This window comes from Chiloscyllium plagiosum, unplaced genomic scaffold (assembly GCF_037043375.1).
Source record: "Chiloscyllium plagiosum isolate Xiang-an unplaced genomic scaffold, Cpla_swu_hap1 HiC_scaffold_51, whole genome shotgun sequence".
Classification (NCBI taxonomy): Eukaryota; Metazoa; Chordata; class Chondrichthyes; order Orectolobiformes; family Hemiscylliidae; genus Chiloscyllium; species Chiloscyllium plagiosum.
Genome location: NW_028270189.1, coordinates 374,641 through 395,027, shown reverse-complemented (window position 1 = coordinate 395,027; position 20,387 = coordinate 374,641). Strand labels below are relative to the sequence as shown.

Sequence of the window (20,387 nt, the reverse complement as noted above, 5' to 3'; positions counted from 1 at the left end):
TCACGGATGCCTGCCCCCAGGCACTGGAAAAGGCTTCGCGAACAGTGTAGAGGGAGTTTTACTCTGTATCTAACCCCCTGTCCCTGGGAGTGGGGGACAGTGTAGAGGGAGCTTTACTCTGTATCTAACCCCCTGTCCCTGGGAGTGTTTGATGGGTGGACAGTTTCTGATACACAGCCAGTCAAACCTTCACATTCCGAAGAGATGAAAATTCACGGCTAGGAGATTTGAAATAAAATACATTGAAAAGAATTGATGCTGTGTTGGAGTTATTGTTGGAATTATGTCCAAACCCAGTGGGGGAGATTAATTTACTCTTGTATCCCAGCACCTTCCTCTGATCAAATCCTGACTGATGTTATAACCCATGGGAGCGAGTCATAGAGATGTCCAGCAGGGAAACAGACCCTTCGGTCCAACCCGTCCATGCCGACCCAGATATCCCAACCCAATCTAGTCCCACCTGCCAGCACCCGGCCCATATCCCTCCAAACCCTTCCTATTCATATACCCATCCAAATGCCTCTTAAATGTTGTCATTGTACCAGCCTCCACCACTTCCTCTGGCAGCTCATTCCATACACGTACCACCCTCTGGGTGAAAAAGTTCCCCCTTAGGTCTCTTTTATATCTTTCCCCTCTCACCCTAAACCTATGCCCTCTAGTTCTGGGCTCCCCCCACCCCAGGGGGAAAAGACCTTGTCTATTTACCCTATCCATGCCCCCCTCATGATTTTGTAAACCTCTATAAGGTCACCCCTCAGCCCCCGACGCTCCAGGGAAAACAGCCCCCAGCCTGTTCAGCCTCTCCCTGTAGCTCAGACCCTCCAACCCTGGCAACTTCCTTGTAAATCTATTCTGAACCCTTTCAAGTTTCACAACATCTTTCCGATAGGAAGGAGACCAGAATTGCATGCAATATTCCAACAGTGGCCAAACCAATGTCCTATACAGCCACAACATGACCTCCCAACTCCTGTACTCAATACTCTGACCAATAAAGGAAAGCATACCAAACGCTGCCTTCACTATCCTATCTACCTGCGACTCCACTTTCAAGGACCTATGAACCTGCACTCCAAGGTCTCTTTGTTCAGCAACACTCCCCAGGACCTTCCCATTACGTTCCCCCTCCCCGTTCTCTCTCCTCTTGTGGAATAAGTCCCCCATTCTTGACCCACGGGACAACAGTTTTCCCGAAAGTACTGCATTTATTGGCAACTGTACGCTGTCTTCCCAGTCGGATACAAGGATGGTAACTGTGCGACGTTATATGTGGGATGCAAAGATGGGAACTGTACACATTAGGATGTGCAGGCTGAACAACGACAGTATTCCATAGGGGCTAGGGTGATGGGATCAGTGTGTATTCCCGGTGGGTTCGGGAGATGGGAAATGTACATATTCCCGGTGAGAGAGAGGGAGACGGGAACCGCACACAGCGTCGTTGGTGGTTAGCGCGAGATGGGAGCCAGGCACGGTATTCCCAGAGGGAGACGGGAACAGTGCACAGTATTCCTGGTGGGAAAGGGAGACGGGAACTGTGCATTGACTTCCTAGGGAGATGGGAACTGTGCACGGTGTTCGCGGAGGGCGAGGGATACAGGAACAGTGCACAGCATTCCCAGTGAGAGAGAGAGAGATGGTTGGGAACGGTGAACGGTTTTCTTGGTGAGAGGGCGATGGGAGCTCCATCAGACCAGACCAGACCAAACCATACCAACGTGCCAAACACAGCGGCAAGATATTTGGTGACATTGCTTGACCAGAGTTAACGGGCCCTCTGCGTCTGATGTTTTTGAGTTTAATGAAACTGTGTCAGGGTGGTCAGCGATCGATGACGCATTGACTTTTCGTTCAAACAAGATTAAGGTCCAAGTAAACATCACACCCAGATAAATTGTTTAATGATTACTATCCACGATCCCCAGTTATCTCACCCACAGCCCTCTTCCCCTCAGTTTGAACTTTTGTTAGTTCAGACCCCCCAACTCCTGAAAGTACAGGCAAGCACCCACTCCCTCAGCACTGACCCTCCCACAGCCTCCCACTCCCTCAGCGCTGACCCTCCCACAGCCCCCCACTCCCTCAGCACTGACCCTCCCACAGCACCCACTCCCTCAGCACTGACCCTCCCACAGCGCCCACTCCCTCAGCACTGACCCTCCCACAGTGCCTGCTCCCTCAGCGCTGACCCTCCCATGGTGCCCACTCCCTCAGCACTGACCCTCCCATGGTGCCCACTCCCTCAGCACTGACCCTCCCACAGCGCCCACTCCCTCAGCACTGACCCTCCCTCAGCACTGACCCTCTCACAGCACCCGCTCCCTCAGCACTGACCCTCCCACAGCACCTGCTCCCTCAGCACTGACCCTCCCACAGCGCCCCCTCCCACAGCACCCACTCCCTTAGCACTGACCCTCCCACAGCGGCCCCTCCCACAGCACCCACTCCCTCAGCACTGACCCTCCCACAGCACCCACTCCCTCAGCACTGACCCTCCCACAGCGCCCACTCCCTCAGCACTGACCCTCCCACAGCACCCGCTCCCTCAGCACTGACCCTCACACAGCACCCACTCCCTCAGCACTGACCCTCCCACAGCACCCGCTCCCTCAGCACTGACCCTCCCACAGCGCCCACTCCCTCAGCACTGACCCTCCCACAGCGCCCGCTCCCTCAGCACTGACCCTCCCACAGCACCCACTCCCTCAGCACTGACCCTCCCACAGCACCCACTCCCTCAGCACTGACCCTCCCACAGCGCCCGCTCCCTCAGCACTGACCCTCCCACAGCGCCCGCTCCCTCAGCACCGACCCTCCCACAGCGCCCACTCCCTCAGCACTGACCCTCCCACAGTGCCCGCTCCCTCAGCGCTGACCCTCCCACTGCACCCACTCCCTCAGCAATGACCCTCCCACAGCACCCACTCCCTCAGCACTGACCTTCCCACAGCACCCACTCCCTCAGCACTGACCCTCCCACAGCACCCGCTCCCTCAGCACTGACCCTCCCACAGCACCCACTCCCTCAGCACTGACCCTCCCACAGCACCCGCTCCCTCAGCACTGACCCTCCCACAGCCCCCACTCCCTCAGCACTAACCCTCCCACAGCCCCCGCACCCTCAGCACTGACCCTCCCACAGCACCCGCTCCCTCAGCACTGACCCTCCCACAGCACCCACTCCCTTAGCACTGACCCTCCCACAGCCCCCACTGTGTGGTTGCTGGGTACAAGTTAGCGACGGACAGCTTAGTCAAGCAGCTGCCAAGAGTTGGTGTACAGTCATTTCGCAGGGTGGGGTGGGGGGTGAAAATTGGTTGAACCTTTTGGAGAGAGCAGGAATTGTGTCTATAGCCGCTGGGTCAGGTCGGGAGTTAATGATTGATGGACATCGGGCTGTTGTCTGGACAGTGAAGGGGGAAGCTGTCAGACCTGAGGCAGAAATCACAGACATGAGGATCCCTGGACTGTTGCTGCTGTGTCTTCTGCTCACCGCCCTCGGAGATTTCAGCTGGGCCCACAATCCTAGGAATGGTGTGTGAGAGCTCTTGGCTAGGAATACCTCGCTGTCTGTGTCTCCTCTCACTCTCTCACACTGTCTGTCTCTGTCCCATCTCTCTCTCTCTCTCTCTATCGTATCTCTCTCTCACTCTCTCTCTCCCCAGTCTCTTTCTCTCCCCCTCTCCACCCGCTGTCTCTCTCTCTTTCCCCTGTCTCTTTCTCTTTCCCCCGTCTCTCTCTCTCTCTCTCTCTCTCTCTCTCTCTCTCTCTCTCTCTCCTCTGTCTCTTCCCCGTCTCTCTCTCCCCGTCTCTCTCTCTCATTCTCCCCCTCCCCGTCTCTCTCTTTCTCTATCTCTCTTCCCTGTCTCTCTCCCCATTCTCTGTCTCTCTTTCCCCTCTTCTCTCTCTCTCTTCCTCACCTCCATATTCCTCCCCATTTCTCTCTGTCCCCCATCTCTCCCTCTTTCTCTCTCTCTTCCCCCACATCTCTCTCTCTCTTCCCCCACATCTCTCTCTCCCCCACCACATCTCTCTCTCTCCCCCACCACATCTCTCTCTCTCTCTCCCCCGTCTCCCTCTCCCTCCCCGTCTTCCTCTCTCTCTCCCTCTCTCTGACCCCCTCCCCATCTCCCTCTCTCTGATCCCCTCCCCATCTCCCTCTCTCTCTCCCCATCTCTCTCTCTCTCCTTCCCCCTCTCTCTCTCCCCGTCTCTCCCTCATTCTCTCTCCCCGTTTCTCCCTCACCCCATCTCCCTCCCTTTCTCCCCGTCTCTCCCTCTCCCTCTCTCTCTCTCACACACACATACACACTCTTCCCCTGTCTCTCTCTCTGCCCTCCCCATCTCCCTCCCCCATTTTCCTCTCTCTCTCTCTCTCTCTCTCTTCCCCTGCCTGCCCCTCCCTCCCTCCCTCTCTCTCTCTCTCTCGCGCTCTCTCTCTCTCTCTCGCGCGCTCTCTCACTCACTCACACACACACACTTCCCCTCTCTCTCTCTCTCTGCCCTCCCCGTCTCCCTCTCCCTCCCCCATTTTTCTCTCTCTCTTCCCCTCCCTCCCTCTCTCTCTCTCTCTCCCCACCTCTCTCTTTCTCTCCCACGTCTGTCTCTCTCCCTCTGTCTGCCCCCCTCCCCATCTCCCTCTCTCTCCCCGTCTCTCCCTCATTCTCTCTCCCCGTTTCTCCCTCATTCTCTCTCCCGTCTCTCTCTCTCTCTCTACCCTCTCCGTCTCCCTCTCCCTCCCCCATTTTCCTCTCTCTCTCCCTTCCCCTGCCTCTCTCTCTCTCTCTCTCCCACGATTTTCTCTCCCTCTCTCTGCCCCCCTCCCCATCTCCCTCTCTCTGCCCCCCTCCCCATCTCCCTCTCTCTCTCCCCATCTCTTTCTCTCTCCTTCCCCGTCTCCCCCTCTCTCTCTCTCCCCGTCTCTCCCTCATTCTCTCTCCCGTCTCTCCCTCTCCCTCTCTCTCTCTCTCTCACACACACACGCACACACACACACTTCCCCTGTCGCTCTCACTCTCTGCCCTCCCCATCTCCCTCCCCCATTTTCCCCTCTCTCTCTCTCTCTCTCTCTCTCTCTGTGTCTCTCTCTCTCTCTCTCTCTCTCTCTCTCTCTCTCTCTCTCTCTCTCTCCCCACTATGTCTCTTGCTCTCTCTCTCTCTGTCACATCCCGTCACATTCTCTCACACGTGTCACTTTCATTCTGTCGAAGTCTTGCATCTTCCCACCCCCCGTGGCGAGCCAAGTTTGGGTGTGGGGCAGGGGGGCGGGTGAGAACGGGCAGGACGTCCAGTCAGGGGAACCTCTTACCCCCTTCCACTGGGTAAAGGGCAGCAGTTGATGGAGGCTGAGAGATGGGGGAGTTCATTTCCTTGCTTTCCCTCCCCTCCTCGCCTTCCCTCACCTCCTCGCCTTCCCTCCCCTCCTCTCTTTCACTAACAGGACCACGGAGATTGAAGTGTGGCTTTTGCGGGGGAAGGGGGTGAGGTTTACGTATTCGGACGAGGGCTTGGGGAGAGGGACGAGGCCTCAGAGAGTTGCAGCAGGAGGGAGGCGGCTTTACGCGCAGAGTCGCGGCCAGCAGATGGCGATGGGTTGAACGGTCTCTGTCAGGACTCCCCCCACCCCACCCAACGTTTGATGTCTCCCTCTCCCATACCCCGAACCCACACCCCACGCCTCCCACCCCCACCTTCCCACCGGCCCTGTCTTGCGATGAGCTGTGAGGGGATTCCAGGGAGGAAGGTTGCCACACAAATTCACACAGGTTTCTTGTACCCTGAAATAGGACCCCGTGATGACCAGCGACACCACAAGGTAAGGAATCCAGTAAGCACAGTTAACACGCGCCAGATCAGAGAGCAGGCGCTGTGGGAGGGTCAGTGCTGAGGGAGGGGGGGCTGTGGGAGCGTCAGTGCTGAGGGAGCGGGTATTGTGGGAGGGTCAGTGCTGTGGGAGAGTCAGTGCTGTGGGAGTGGGTGCTGTGGGAGGGTCAGTGCTGAGGAAGTGGGTGCTGTGGGAGGGTCAGTGCTGAGGGAGCGGACTCTGTCGGAGGGTCAGTGTTGAGAGAGTGGGTGCTGTGGGAGGGTCAGTGCTGTGGGAGAGTCAGTGCTGTGGGAGGGTCAGTGCTGTGGGAGGGTCAGTGCTGTGGGAGGGTCAGTGCTGAGGGAGCGGGTGCTGTGGGAGAGTCAGTGCTGTGGGAGGGTCAGTGCTGTGGGAGGGTCAGTGCTGTGGGAGGGTCAGTGCTGAGGGAGCGGGTGCTGTGGGAGGGTCAGTGCTGTGGGAGGGTCAGTGCTGAGGGAGCGGGTGCTGTGGGAGGGTCAGTGCTGAGGGAGCGGGTGCTGTGGGAGGGTCAGTGCTGTGGGAGGGTCAGTGCTGAGGGAGTGGGCGCTGTGGGAGGGTCAGTGCTGTGGGAGCGGGTGCTGTGGGAGGGTCAGTGCTGTGGGAGGGTCAGTGCTGAGGGAGGGTCAGTGCTGAGGGAGCGGGTGCTGTGGGAGGGTCAGTGCTGTGGGAGGGTCAGTGCTGAGGGAGCGGGTGCTGTGGGAGGGTCAGTGCTGAGGGAGCGGGTGCTGTGGGAGGGTCAGTACTGTGGGAGGGTCAGTGCTGTGGGAGGGTCAGTGCTGAGGGAGCGGGTGCTGTGGGAGGGTCAGTACTGTGGGAGGGTCAGTGCTGAGGGAGCGGGTGCTGTGGGAGGGTCAGTACTGTGGGAGGGTCAGTGCTGTGGGAGTGGGCGCTGTGGGAGGGTCAGTGCTGAGGGAGCGGGCGCTGTGGGAGGGTCAGTGCTGAGGGAGTGGGTGCTGTGGGAGGGTCAGTGCTGAGGGAGTGGGCGCTGTGGGAGGGTCAGTGCTGAGTGAGAGGGTGCTGTGGGAGAGTCAGTGCTGAGGGAGTGGGTGCTGTGGGAGGGTCAGTGCTGAGTGAGCGGGCGCTGTGGGAGGGTCAGTGCTGAGGGAGTGGGCGCTGTGGGAGGGTCAGTGCTGAGGGAGTGGGTGCTGTGGGAGGGTCAGTGCTGAGGGAGTGGGCGCTGTGGGAGGGTCAGTGCTGAGTGAGCGGGCGCTGTGGGAGGGTCAGTGCTGAGGGAGTGGGTGCTGTGGGAGGGTCAGTGCTGAGGGAGTGGGTGCTGTGGGAGGGTCAGCGCTGAGGGAGCGGGCGCTGTGTGAGGGTCAGTGCTGAGGGAGCGGGCGCTGTGGGAGGGTCAGTGCTGAGGGAGTGGGTGCTGTGGGAGGGTCAGTGCTGAGGGAGCGGGCGCGGTGGCAGAGTCAGTGCTGAGGGAGCGGGCGCTGTGGGAGGGTCAGTGCCGAGGGAGCGGGCGCTGTGGGAGGGTCAGTGCCGAGGGAGCGGGCCCTGTGGGAGGGTCAGTGCCGAGGGAGCGGGCCCTGTGGGAGGGTCAGTGCTGAGGGAGCGGGCCCTGTGGGAGGGTCAGTGCTGAGGGAGCGGGCCCTGTGGGAGGGTCAGTGCCGAGGGAGCGGGCCCTGTGGGAGGGTCAGTGCCGACACCGACCCCACTCGACGCCCGCCCCCCTCGACGCCCGCCCCCCTCGACGCCCGCCCCCCTCGACGCCCGCCCCCCTCGGCGCCCGCCCCCCTCGACCCCCACACTCTCTACTCCCACTCCTCCTCTCCCACCCCTCATCTCCCACCCCCCACATCTCCCACCCCCCACATCTCCCACCCCCACATCTCCCACCCCCTAACTCCCACCACCCTGAACTCCCACCACCCTGAACTCCCACCACCCCTGAACTCCCACCCTCCCTCCAACAATTGCACCAATCTGCACCCACCAAAAATACCCCCAATCTTCACTATGACATTTACCCCCATCCCCACCAACTGCAAATACGACCAATCTTCACTCACTGACAATAACCCCCAATCCTCCACTGAGCCACTGACGTTCACCTACCCACTCGGGCAGGGGTTCCCTGGGACACGCGTGGTTTCGGTGAGGGGGCAGCGAGAGGGCGGGGCGAGGGGGAGAGAGAGAGAGAGTGTGAAAGAGCGATCGGGCGCCATGCGAATGCAGCTGGTTTGTTCTTGCTGCTGTGGCTGGCCCGCTGGCGAGTGAGTTTGTGCTCGGGCCCCTGTCCAGGAGGGAATTACTCCAACGAGATCATATACACCCAGGCCATCGCTGTCTGCCATGTCGTTCCCAACAGCCGCCTCGGAGCGAGGGAGCTCAGTAACATCACCGGGACTATCCGCATCCAGACAAAGGTACATCACCGGGAGGGGGTGGGGGGGGGGGGGGGGAACGAGGTGGTGGGGGTCAGTGTGGAGGGAGCTTTACTCTGTATCTAACCCCCTGTCCCTGGGAGTGGGGGACAGTGTAGAGGGAGCGTTACTCTGTATCTAACCCCCTGTCCCTGGGAGTGGGGGGACAGTGTAGAGGGAGCTTTACTCTGTATCTAACCCCCTGTCCCTGGGAGTGGGGGACAGTGTAGAGGGAGCTTTACTCTGTATCTAACCCCCTGTCCCTGGGAGTGGGGGACAGTGTGGAGGGAGCTTTACTCTGTATCTAACCCCCTGTCCCTGGGAGTGGGGGACAGTGTAGAGGGAGCTTTACTCTGTATCTAACCCCTTGTCCCTGGGAGTGGGGGTCAGTGTAGAGGGAGCTTTACTCTGTATCTAACCCCCTGTCCCTGGGGTGGGGGTCAGTGTAGAAGGAGCTTTACTCTGTATCTAACCCCCTGTCCCTGGGGGTGGGGGTCAGTGTGGAGGGAGCTTTACTCTGTATCTAACCCCTTGTCCCTGGGAGTGGGGGTCAGTGTAGAGAGAGCTTTACTCTGTATCTAACCCCCTGTCCCTGGGGGTGGGGGTCAGTGTAGAAGGAGCTTTACTCTGTATCTAAACCCCTTGTCCCTGGGAGGGGGGGTCAGTGTAGAGGGAGCTTTACTCTGTATCTAAGCCCCTGTCCCTGGGAGTGGGGGGACAGTGTAGAGGGAGCTTTACACTGTATCTAACCCCCTGTCCCTGGGAGAGGGGGACAGTGTAGAGGAAGCTTTACTCTGTATCTAACCCCCTGTCCCTGGGAGTGGGGTGAACATTGTAGAGGGAGCTTTACTCTGTATCTAAGCCCCTGTCCCTGGGAGTGGGGGACAGTGTAGAGGGAGCTTTACTCTGCATCTAACCCCCTGTCCCTGGGTGTGGGGGTCAGTGTAGAAGGAGCTTTACTCTGTATCTAACCCCCTGTCCCTGGGGGTGAGGGTCAGTGTAGAAGAGCTTTACTCAGTATCTAACCCCCTGTCCCTGGGAGGGGGGGGTCAGTGTAGAGGGAGCTTTACTCTGTATCTAACCCCCTGTCCCTGGGAGTGGGGGGACTGTGTAGAGGTAGCTTTACTCTGTATCTAACCCCCTGTCCCTGGGAGTGGGGGGACAGTGTAGAGGGAGCTTTACACTGTATCTAACCCCCTGTCCCTGGGAGAGGGGGACAGTGTAGAGGGAGCTTTACTCTGTATCTAACCCCCTGTCCCTGCGAGTGGGGGACAGTGTAGAGGGAGCTTTACACTGTATCTAACCCCTTGTCCCTGGGAGTGGGGGACGGTGTAGAGGGAGCTTTACTGTGTATCTAACCCCCTGTCCCTGGGAGTGGGGGCCAGTGTAGAGAGAGCTTTACTCTGTATCTAACCCCCTGACCCTGGGAGTGGGGGACAGTGTAGAGGGAGCTTTACTGTGTATCTAACCCCCTGTCCCTGGGAGTGGGGGGCGGTGTAGAGGGAGCTTTACTCTGTATCTGACCCCCTGTCCCTGGGAGAGGGGGACAGTGTAGAGGAAGCTTTACTCTGTATCTAACCCCCTGTCCCTGGGAGTGGGGGACAGTGTAGAGGGAGCTTTACTCTGTATCTAACCCCCTGTCCCTGGGAGTGGGGGACAGTGTAGAGGGAGCTTTACTCTGTATCTAACCCCTTGTCCCTGGGAGTGGGGGTCAGTGTAGAGGGAGCTTTACTCTGTATCTAACCCCCTGTCCCTGGGGTGGGGGTCAGTGTAGAAGGAGCTTTACTCTGTATCTAACCCCCTGTCCCTGGGAGTGGGGGGACAGTGTAGAGGGAGCTTTACTCTGTATCTAACCCCCTGTCCCTGGGGGTGGAGGACAGTGTAGAGGGAGCTTTACTCTGTATCTAACCCCCTGTCCCTGGGAGTGGGGGACGGTGTAGAGGGAGCTTTACTCTGTATCTAACCCCCTGTCCCTGGGAGTGGGGGGACAGTGTAGAGGGAGCTTTACTCTGTATCTAACCCCCTGTCCCTGGGGGTGGAGGACAGTGTAGAGGGAGCTTTCCTCTCACGCAGGTGCTTGTTTGACGACAGGGACGGAACGTTACGGAGGTGAGGTTGGATCTGTCCGGATATCCGGGAGACGGAAGGGCACACGGAATTCACGTTCACGAATTCGGGGACCTGAGTGATGGTTGTGAATCACTGGGTGGTCACTTTAACCCACACCACAGGCAGCACGGCAGGTACGGGGCGATGGGAAAGGGGCACGCACAGTGAACGGGAACTAGCATCCCCGTCTCTGGGTCTTTATCCCATTCCCCCTCTATCCCCGTCTCTGGGTCTTTATTCCGTTCCCCCTCTATCCCCGTCTCTGGGTCTTTATCCCGTTCCCCCTCTATCCCCGTCTCCCCCTCTGGGTCTTTATCCCGTTCCCCCTCTATCCCCGTCTCTGGGTCTTTATCCCGTTCCCCCTCTATCCCCGTCTCTGGGTCTTTATCCCGTTCCCCCCTCTATCCCCGTCTCTGGGTCTTTATCCCATTCCCCCTCTATCCCCATCTCCCCCTCTATCCCCGTCTCCCCCTCTGGGTCTTTATCCCATTCCCCCTCTATCCCCATCTCCCCCCTCTGGGTCTTTATCCCATTCCCCCTCTATCCCCATCTCCCCCCTCTGGGTCTTTATCCCATTCCCCCTCTATCCCCATCTCCCCCCTCTGGGTCTTTATCCCGTTCCCCCCTCTATCCCCGTCTCTGAGTCTTTATCCCGTTCCCCCTTTATCCCCGTCTCCCCCTCTGGGTCTTTATCCCATTCCCCCTCTATCCCTGTCTCTGGGTCTTTATCCCGTTCCCCCTCTATCCCCGTCTCCCCCTCTGGGTCTTTATCCCGTTCCCCCTCTATCCCCGTCTCTGGGTCTTTATCCCGTTCCCCCTCTATCCCCGTCTCCCCCTCTGGGTCTTTATCCCGTTCCCCCTCTATCCCCGTCTCCCCCTCTGGGTCTTTATCCCGTTCCCCCTTTATCCCCGTCTCTGGGTCTTTATCCCGTTCCCCCTCTATCCCCGTCTCTGGGTCTTTATCCCGTTCCCCCTCTATCCCCGTCTCTGGGTCTTTATCCCGTTCCCCCTCTATCCCCGTCTCTGGGTCTTTATCCCGTTCCCCCTCTATCCCCGTCTCCCCCTCTGGGTCTTTATCCCATTCCCCCTCTATCCCCGTCTCCCCCTCTGGGTCTTTATCCCATTCCCCCTCTATCCCAGTCTCCCCCTCTGGGTCTTTATCCCGTTCCCCCTCTATCCCCGTCTCCCCCTCTGGGTCTTTATCCCGTTCCCCCCTCTATCCCCGTCTCTGGGTCTTTATCCCGTTCCCCCTCTATCCCCGTCTCCCCCTCTGGGTCTTTATCCCGTTCCCCCTCTATCCCCGTCTCTGGGTCTTTATCCCGTTCCCCCTTTATCCCCGTCTCTGGGTCTTTATCCCGTTCCCCCTCTATCCCCGTCTCCCCCTCTGGGTCTTTATCCCGTTCCCCCTCTATCCCCGTCTCTGGGTCTTTATCCCGTTCCCCCTCTATCCCCGTCTCCCCCTCTGGGTCTTTATCCCGTTCCCCCTCTATCCCCGTCTCTGGGTCTTTATCCCGTTCCCCCTTTATCCCCGTCTCTGGGTCTTTATCCCATTACTCCTCCATTCGCTTTATTTATTTTCTTTTTGCTACCAGCCACGCTGGGGATCTTGGGAATTTCCGCCCTGGACCAGACGGTTCTCTCCATGAGACTCTGACCGGAATCAGGCTCCAACTGAAGGGGGCGCACTCCATCATTGGGCGATCTATCGTGGTGAGTATTCGATGGACTCCCCAAGGGTCAGTGCACTGGGAGGGTCAGTGCTGTGGGAGGGTCAGTGCTGTGGGAGGGTCAGTGCTGAGGGAGGGTCAGTGCTGAGGGAGGGTCAGTGCTGAGGGAGGGTCAGTGCTGAGGGAGGGTCAGTGCTGAGGGAGGGTCAGCGCAGTGGGAGGGTCAGTGCTGAGGGAGGGTCAGTGCTGAGGGAGGGTCAGTGCACTGGGAGGGTCAGCGCAGTGGGAGGGTCAGTGTGTGGGAGGGTCAGTGTGTGGGAGGGTCAGTGTGTGGGAGGGTCAGTGCTGTGGGAGGGTCAGTGCTGTGGGAGGGTCAGCGCAGTGGGAGGGTCAGCGCAGTGGGAGGGTCAGCGCAGTGGGAGGGTCAGTGCAGTGGGAGGGTCAGTGTGTGGGAGGGTCAGCGCAGTGGGAGGGTCAGCGCGTGGGAGGGTCAGTGTGTGGGAGGGTCAGTGTGTGGGAGGGTCAGTGCAGTGGGAGGGTCAGTGCAGTGGGAGGGTCAGCGCAGTGGGAGGGTCAGCGCAGTGGGAGGGTCAGCGCAGTGGGAGGGTCAGCGCATTGGGAGGGTCAGCGCATTGGGAGGGTCAGCGCAGTGGGAGGGTCAGCGCAGTGGGAGGGTCAGCGCAGTGGGAGGGTCAGCGCAGTGGGAGGGTCAGCGCAGTGGGAGGGTCAGCGCAGTGGGAGGGTCATGGCTGTGGGAGGGTCGGCGCAGTGGGAGGGTCGGCGCAGTGGGAGGGTCGGCGCAGTGGGAGGGTCGGCGCAGTGGGAGGGTCAGCGCAGTGGGAGTGGGCGCTGTGGGAGGGTCAGTGCTGAAGCAGTGGGTGCTGTGGGAGGGTCAGTGCTGAGGGAGTGGGCGCTGTGGGAGGTTCGGCGCTGTGGGAGGTTCGGCGCTGTGGGAGGTTCGGCGCTGTGGGAGGTTCGGCGCTGTGGGAGGTTCGGCGCTGTGGGAGGTTCGGCGCTGTGGGAGGTTCGGCGCTGTGGGAGGTTCGGCGCTGTGGGAGGTTCGGCGCTGAGGGAGGGTCGGCGCTGAGGGAGTGGGTGCTGTGGGAGGGTCAGTGCTGAGGGAGTGGGTGCTGTGGGAGGGTCGGCGCTGAGGGAGTGGGTGCTGTGGGAGGGTCGGCGCTGAGGGAGCGGGTGCTGTGGGAGGGTCGGCGCTGAGGGAGCGGGGGCTGTGGGAGGGTCGGCGCTGAGGGAGCGGGGGCTGTGGGAGGGTCGGCGCTGAGGGAGCGGGCGCTGTGGGAGGGTCGGCGCTGAGGGAGCGGGCGCTGTGGGAGGGTCGGCGCTGAGGGAGCGGGTGCAGTGGGAGGGTCAGCGCTGAGGGAGCGGGTGCAGTGGGAGGGTCAGCGCTGAGGGAGCGGGTGCAGTGGGAGGGTCAGCGCTGAGGGAGCGGGTGCTGTGGGAGGGTCAGCGCTGAGGGAGCGGGTGCAGTGGGAGGGTCAGCGCTGAGGGAGCGGGCGCTGTGGGAGGGTCAGCGCTGAGGGAGTGGGCGCTGTGGGAGGGTCAGCGCTGAGGGAGCGGACGCTGTGGGAGGGTCAGCGCTGAGGGAGTGGGTGCTGTGGGAGGGTCAGTGCTGAGGGAGCGGACGCTGTGGGAGGGTCAGCGCTGAGGGAGTGGGTGCTGTGGGAGGGTCAGCGCTGAGGGAGCGGGTGCTGTGGGAGGGTCAGCGCTGAGGGAGTGGGCGCTGTGGGAGGGTCAGTGCTGAGGGAGCGGGTGCAGTGGGATGGTCAGTGCTGAGGGAGCGTGTTAACAGAGATAGGGAGATGGTGTAAGGGGGGCTGGAGGAGGGGGTGGGTCACTGAGTCCTGAGCGAGGTGACCAGCGAGCAGGACCCCAGGAGGACGCCCGCACCGTCCAGTTCACGCCTGTGTCTTTCTCCTCCCACTTTCTCCCCAGGTCCACGAGAGCGAAGACGATATGGGTGTCGTGGAGAGGGTGGGGAGCAGGGTCCATGGCAACGCCGGCCGGCGCCTGGCCTGCTGCGTCATCGGGCACGGCTCTAGCCACCATTGGCCCTCGGAACCGGCCACCCCCAATGGCCACTGGGTGTCTCATTCCCATAACCGCGAGCACCCAGTCTGGGGACGCTGAAGATGGTGATCGTCGTGGTGGGCGGGGGGGGGGCGACCGGGGGGGGTGGGGATGATGTTGGGGGTCAGGGGCGTGACCGTGGGAATGCCCCACCCCCCCCCCCCCCCATTGCCTCGGTTTGCCGTCGGGGGGGGTTATCCGCGTGGGGAGACTCTGTCGCATTGCTCCCGGTGCGAGCGGCGCCCATTCCTGGAATGGTCGGTTGGAGGTGGGGGGGGGGGGGGTCAGGTGAAGGGTCAAAGGGCGCCTGTCACCGTGGCGACCCTCAGGAAAGGACGCCCTCCTGGGTCTTGCTCCCCCACCCCCATTAAAACGGACAAAAAAAGTGAAACGTTTCATCGTGTCGTCGCATTTCTTGACTTCAGCATCGAGGGATCTGTATCTAACCCACTGACCCTGGGAGTGGGGGACAGTGCAGAGGGAGCTTTACTCTGTATCTAACCCCCTGTCCCTGGGAGTGGGGGACAGTGTAGAGGGAGCTTTACTCTGTATCTAACCCCCTGTCCCTGGGAGTGGGGGGACAGTGTAGAGGGAGCTTTACTCTGTATCTAACCCCCTGTCCCTGGGAGTGGGGGACAGTGTAGAGGGTTCTTTACCCTGTATCTAACCCCCTGTCCCTGGGAGTGGGGGACAGTGTAGAGGGAGCTTTACTCTGTATCTAACCCCCTGTCCCTGGGAGTGGGGGACAGTGTAGAGGGAGCTTTACTCTGTATCTAACCCCCTGTCCCTGGGAGTGGGGGACAGTGTAGATAGAGCTTTACTCTGTATCTAACCCCCTGTCCCTGGGAGTGGGGGACAGTGTAGAGAGAGCTTTACTCTGTATCTAACCCCCTGTCCCTGGGAGTGGGGGACAGTGTAGAGGGAGCTTTACTCTGTATCTAACCCCCTGTCCCTGGGAGTGGGGGACAGTGTAGAGGGAGCTTTACTCTATCTTAACCCCCTGTCCCTGGAAGTGGGGGACAGTGTAGAAGGAGCTTTACTCTGTATCTAACCCCCTGTCCCTAGGAGTGGGGGGACAGTGTAGAGAGAGCTTTACTCTGTATCAAACCCACTGTCCCTGGGAGTGGGGGACAGTGTAGAGGGAGCTTTACTCTGTATCTAACCCACTGTCCCTAGGAGTGGGGGGACAGTGTAGAGGGAGCTTTACTCTGTATCTAACCCCCTGTCCCAGGGAGTGGGGAACAGTGTAGAGGGAGCTTTACTCTGTATCTAACCCACTGTCCCTAGGAGTGGGGGGACAGTGTAGAGGGAGCTTTACTCTGTATCTAACCCCCTGTCCCTGGGAGTGGGGGGACAGTGTAGAGGGAGCTTTACTCTGTATCTAACCCACTGTCCCTAGGAGTGGGGGACAGTGTAGAGGGAGCTTTCCTCTGTATCTAACCCACTGTTCCTGGGAGTGGGGGGACAGTGTAGAGGGAGCTTTACTCTGAATCTAACCCACTGTCCCTGGGAGTGGGGTACAGTGTAGAGGGAGCTTTACTCTGTATCTAACCCCCTGTCCCTGGGAGTGGGGGACAGTGTAGAGGGAGCTTTACTCTGTATCTAACCCACTGTTCCTGGGAGTGGGGGGACAGTGTAGAGGCAGCTTTACTCTGTATCTAACCCACTGTCCCTGGGAGTGGGGGACAGTGTAGAGGGAGCTTTACTCTGTATCTAACCCCCTGTCCCTGGGAGTGGGGGACAGTGTAGAGGGAGCTTTACTTTGTATCTAACCCCCTGTCCCTGGGAGTGGGGGACAGTGTAGAGGGAGCTTTCCTCTGTATCTAACCCACTGACCCTGGGAGTGGGGGACAGTGCAGAGGGAGCTTTACTCTGTATCTAACCCCCTGTCCCTGGGAGTGGGGGACAGTGTAGAGGGAGCTTTACTCTGTATCTAACCCACTGTTCCTGGGAGTGGGGGGACAGTGTAGAGGGAGCTTTACTCTGAATCTAACCCACTGTCCCTGGGAGTGGGGGACAGTGTAGAGGGAGCTTTACTCTGTATCTAACCCCCTGTCCCTGGGAGTGGGGGACAGTGTAGAGGGCGCTTTACTCTGTATCTAACCCCCTGTCCCTGGGAGTGGGGGGACAGTGTAGAGGGAGCTTTACTCTGTATCTAACCCACTGTCCCTAGGAGTGGGGGACAGTGTAGAGGAAGCTTTACTCTGTATCTAACCCACTGTTCCTGGGAGTGGGGGGACAGTGTAGAGGCAGCTTTACTCTGTATCTAACCCACTGTCCCTGGGAGTGGGAGACAGTGTAGAGGGAGCTTTACTCTGTATCTAACCCCCTGTCCCTGGGAGTGGGGGACAGTGTAGAGGGAGCTTTACTTTGTATCTAACCCCCTGTCCCTGGGAGTGGGGGACAGTGTAGAGGGAGCTTTCCTCTGTATCTAACCCACTGACCCTGGGAGTGGGGGACAGTGCAGAGGGAGCTTTACTCTGTATCTAACCCCCTGTCCCTGGGAGTGGGGGACAGTGTAGAGGGAGCTTTACTCTGTATCTAACCCCCTGTCCCTGGGAGTGGGGGGACAGTGTAGAGGGAGCTTTACTCTGTATCTAACCCCCTGTCCCTGGGAGTGGGGGACAGTGTAGAGGATTCTTTACCCTGTATCTAACCCCCTGTCCCTGGGAGTGGGGGACAGTGTAGAGGGAGCTTTACTCTGTATCTAACCCCCTGTCCCTGGGAGTGGGGGACAGTGTAGAGGGAGCTTTACTCTGTATCTAACCCCCTGTCCCTGGGAGTGGGGGACAGTGTAGATAGAGCTTTACTCTGTATCTAACCCCCTGTCCCTGGGAGTGGGGGACAGTGTAGAGAGAGCTTTACTCTGTATCTAACCCCCTGTCCCTGGGAGTGGGGGACAGTGTAGAGGGAGCTTTACTCTGTATCTAACCCCCTGTCCCTGGGAGTGGGGGACAGTGTACAGGGAGCTTTACTCTATCTTAACCCCCTGTCCCTGGAAGTGGGGGACAGTGTAGAAGGAGCTTTACTCTGTATCTAACCCCCTGTCCCTAGGAGTGGGGGGACAGTGTAGAGGGAGCTTTACTCTGTATCAAACCCACTGTCCCTGGGAGTGGGGGACAGTGTAGAGGGAGCTTTACTCTGTATCTAACCCACTGTCCCTAGGAGTGGGGGGACAGTGTAGAGGGAGCTTTACTCTGTATCTAACCCCCTGTCCCAGGGAGTGGGGAACAGTGTAGAGGGAGCTTTACTCTGTATCTAACCCACTGTCCCTAGGAGTGGGGGGACAGTGTAGAGGGAGCTTTACTCTGTATCTAACCCCCTGTCCCTGGGAGTGGGGGGACAGTGTAGAGGGAGCTTTACTCTGTATCTAACCCACTGTCCCTAGGAGTGGGGGACAGTGTAGAGGGAGCTTTCCTCTGTATCTAACCCACTGTTCCTGGGAGTGGGGGGACAGTGTAGAGGGAGCTTTACTCTGAATCTAACCCACTGTCCCTGGGAGTGGGGGACAGTGTAGAGGGAGCTTTACTCTGTATCTAACCCCCTGTCCCTGGGAGTGGGGGACAGTGTAGAGGGAGCTTTACTCTGTATCTAACCCACTGTTCCTGGGAGTGGGGGGACAGTGTAGAGGCAGCTTTACTCTGTATCTAACCCACTGTCCCTGGGAGTGGGGGACAGTGTAGAGGGAGCTTTACTCTGTATCTAACCCCCTGTCCCTGGGAGTGGGGGACAGTGTAGAGGGAGCTTTACTTTGTATCTAACCCCCTGTCCCTGGGAGTGGGGGACAGTGTAGAGGGAGCTTTCCTCTGTATCTAACCCACTGACCCTGGGAGTGGGGGACAGTGCAGAGGGAGCTTTACTCTGTATCTAACCCCCTGTCCCTGGGAGTGGGGGACAGTGTAGAGGGAGCTTTACTCTGTATCTAACCCACTGTTCCTGGGAGTGGGGGGACAATGTAGAGGGAGCTTTACTCTGAATCTAACCCACTGTCCCTGGGAGTGGGGGACAGTGTAGAGGGAGCTTTACTCTGTATCTAACCCCCTGTCCCTGGGAGTGGGGGACAGTGTAGAGGGAGCTTTACTCTGTATCTAACCCCCTGTCCCTGGGAGTGGGGGGACAGTGTAGAGGGAGCTTTACTCTGTATCTAACCCACTGTCCCTAGGAGTGGGGGACAGTGTAGAGGGAGCTTTACTCTGTATCTAACCCACTGTTCCTGGGAGTGGGGGGACAGTGTAGAGGCAGCTTTACTCTGTATCTAACACCCTGTCCCTGGGAGTGGGGGACAGTGTAGAGGGAGCTTTACTCTGTACCCAACCCTGTGCTGTATATCACTGAATCCCCCTCCCCCCCACTATCAACATCCTGGGGGTTACCGTTGACCAGAAACTGAACCGGACCCAGCCCCATATCAATCCAGCGGCTCCAAGAGCAGGTCAGCGGATGGGAATCCTGCAGCGAGTAACTCCCCTCCTGACTCTCTCCCCCCAAAGCCCTGTCCCACCATCGACAAGGCCCGAGTCAGGGAGGGGGAGGGAATAGTCCCCACTTGCCCTGGGCGAGAAGCTCGACACTGTCCAGGGATAAAGCAGCCCCCCCCTCCCTACTCGATCGACACGCTAACCCCCCTCCTTCAACACTCCCTCCCTCCCCCGAGGTAGCTGGGCTCATTACGAATGCCTGGCTGAGCTCCAACACTCCTTCCCTCCCACCACCGAAGTAGCTGGGCTCATTAGGAATGCCTGGCTGAGCTCCAGCACTCCCACCCCCCGAGGTAGCTGGGCTCATTAGGAATGCCTGGCTGAGCTCCAACACTCCCTCCCTCCCACCCACCCCCCCCCCCCCCCCGAGGTAGCTGGGCTCATTAGGAATGCCTGGCTGAGCTCCAACACTCCCACCCCCCGAGGTAGCTGGGCTCATTAGGAATGCCTGGCTGAGCTCCAGCACTCCTATCCCCCGAGGTAACTGGGCTCATTAGGAATGCCTGGCTGAGCTCCAGCACTGCGGTTGCTCTCCTCGGACATCACCTTCCCAACCCCATATGTCACCTGTTTCCCCCCGCCAGGAATAGTGAGGGGGGAGGGCAGCCGACAGAGGAGGGAACCCCACTCCCTGCGTGCTCCCCTCCCCCGACCGGGAATGTCGCGGGCTGTCCCTTCAAAGGGTCAGAATCCTGGGACACCCTCTTGAACCGGGGTGGGGAAGGGGGCTGCACAGTGTCCTTTCACCCCCGCCCCCACCCCAGAGAGGGGACGGGGGGGGGGGGGGGGATGACAGATTCTGGGTGATACCTCCCCACCCCCAACACAAGTCTCTGGAACATCCAGACGGATAGCGTGCCGGTAAATCCGGTGGGTGTGTGGGAACGGGGAATAACTCAGCTAACATCCTGTTACGGGTCTGTCACAGTCACGGAATCCCAGAGGCTTTGCTGGGCTGCGATCCAGAGATTCCGATCTCTCTGGAAGGACACCCTGTTCTCTCCTCTCGCTCTCTCTCCAACCTCCCTGCACCGATTTATTTTGGAACGCCGACAGTGGACACGATGCCAATTGGCTGGCACGGTGGCTCAGTGGTTGGCGCCGATGCCTCCCGGCGACAGGGACCCGGGTTCGATCCCGCCCTCGAGCGACTGTCTGTGTGCAGTTCGCACATTCTCCCCCCCCCTCCCAGTGTCAGCGTTGGTTTCGTCCGGGTGCTCCGGTTTCCAAAGATGTGCAGGTTAGGGTGGGATTGGCCCGTGCTAAATTGTCCCCGTAGTGCCCAGGGATGTGCAGGTTAGGGTGGGATTGGCCGTGCTAAATTGTCCCCGTAGTGCCCAGGGATGTGCAGGTTAGGGTGGATTGGCCGTGCTAAATTGTCCCGTAGTGCCCAGGGATGTGCAGGTTAGGGTGGATTGGCCGTGCTAAATTGTCCCGTAGTGCCCAGGGATGTGCAGGTTAGGGTGGATTGGCCGTGCTAAATTGTCCCCGTAGTGCCCAGGGATGTGCAGGTTAGGGTAGATTGGCCATGCTAAATTGTCCCCGTAGTGCCCAGGGATGTGCAGGTTAGGGTGGATTGACCGTGCTAAATTGTCCCATAGTGCCCAGGGATGTGCTGGTTAGGGTGGATTGGCCGTGCTAAATTGTCCCGTCATGCCCAGGGATGTGCAGGTTAGGGTGGATTGGCCGTGCTAAATTGTCCCATAGTGCCCAGGGATGTGTAGGTTAGGGTGGATTGGCCGTGCTAAATTGTCCCGTAGTGCCCAGGGATATGCAGGTTACAGTGGATTGGCCGTGCTAAATTGTCCCCGTAGTGCCCAGGGATGTGCAGGTTA

At 59.4% G+C, this 20,387-nt stretch overlaps 1 protein-coding gene across 1 annotated transcript in view; it reads left to right on the top strand.

Annotated features, from left to right (window-relative positions):
* LOC148134929 (uncharacterized) overlaps positions 1 to 14,465 on the top strand; it is a 33,170-nt gene extending 18,705 nt beyond the window's left edge. The window contains exons 5-9 of the mRNA XM_087985227.1: positions 5,792 to 5,820; positions 8,127 to 8,216; positions 10,305 to 10,456; positions 11,915 to 12,032; positions 13,940 to 14,465. Of these exons, the coding sequence (XP_087841353.1) occupies positions 5,792 to 5,820; positions 8,127 to 8,216; positions 10,305 to 10,456; positions 11,915 to 12,032; positions 13,940 to 14,134 (584 nt within the window). The 3' untranslated portion in view covers positions 14,135 to 14,465. The remainder of the gene's footprint in view (positions 1 to 5,791; positions 5,821 to 8,126; positions 8,217 to 10,304; positions 10,457 to 11,914; positions 12,033 to 13,939) is intronic.
* The last annotated feature ends 5,922 nt before the right edge of the window (positions 14,466 to 20,387 follow it).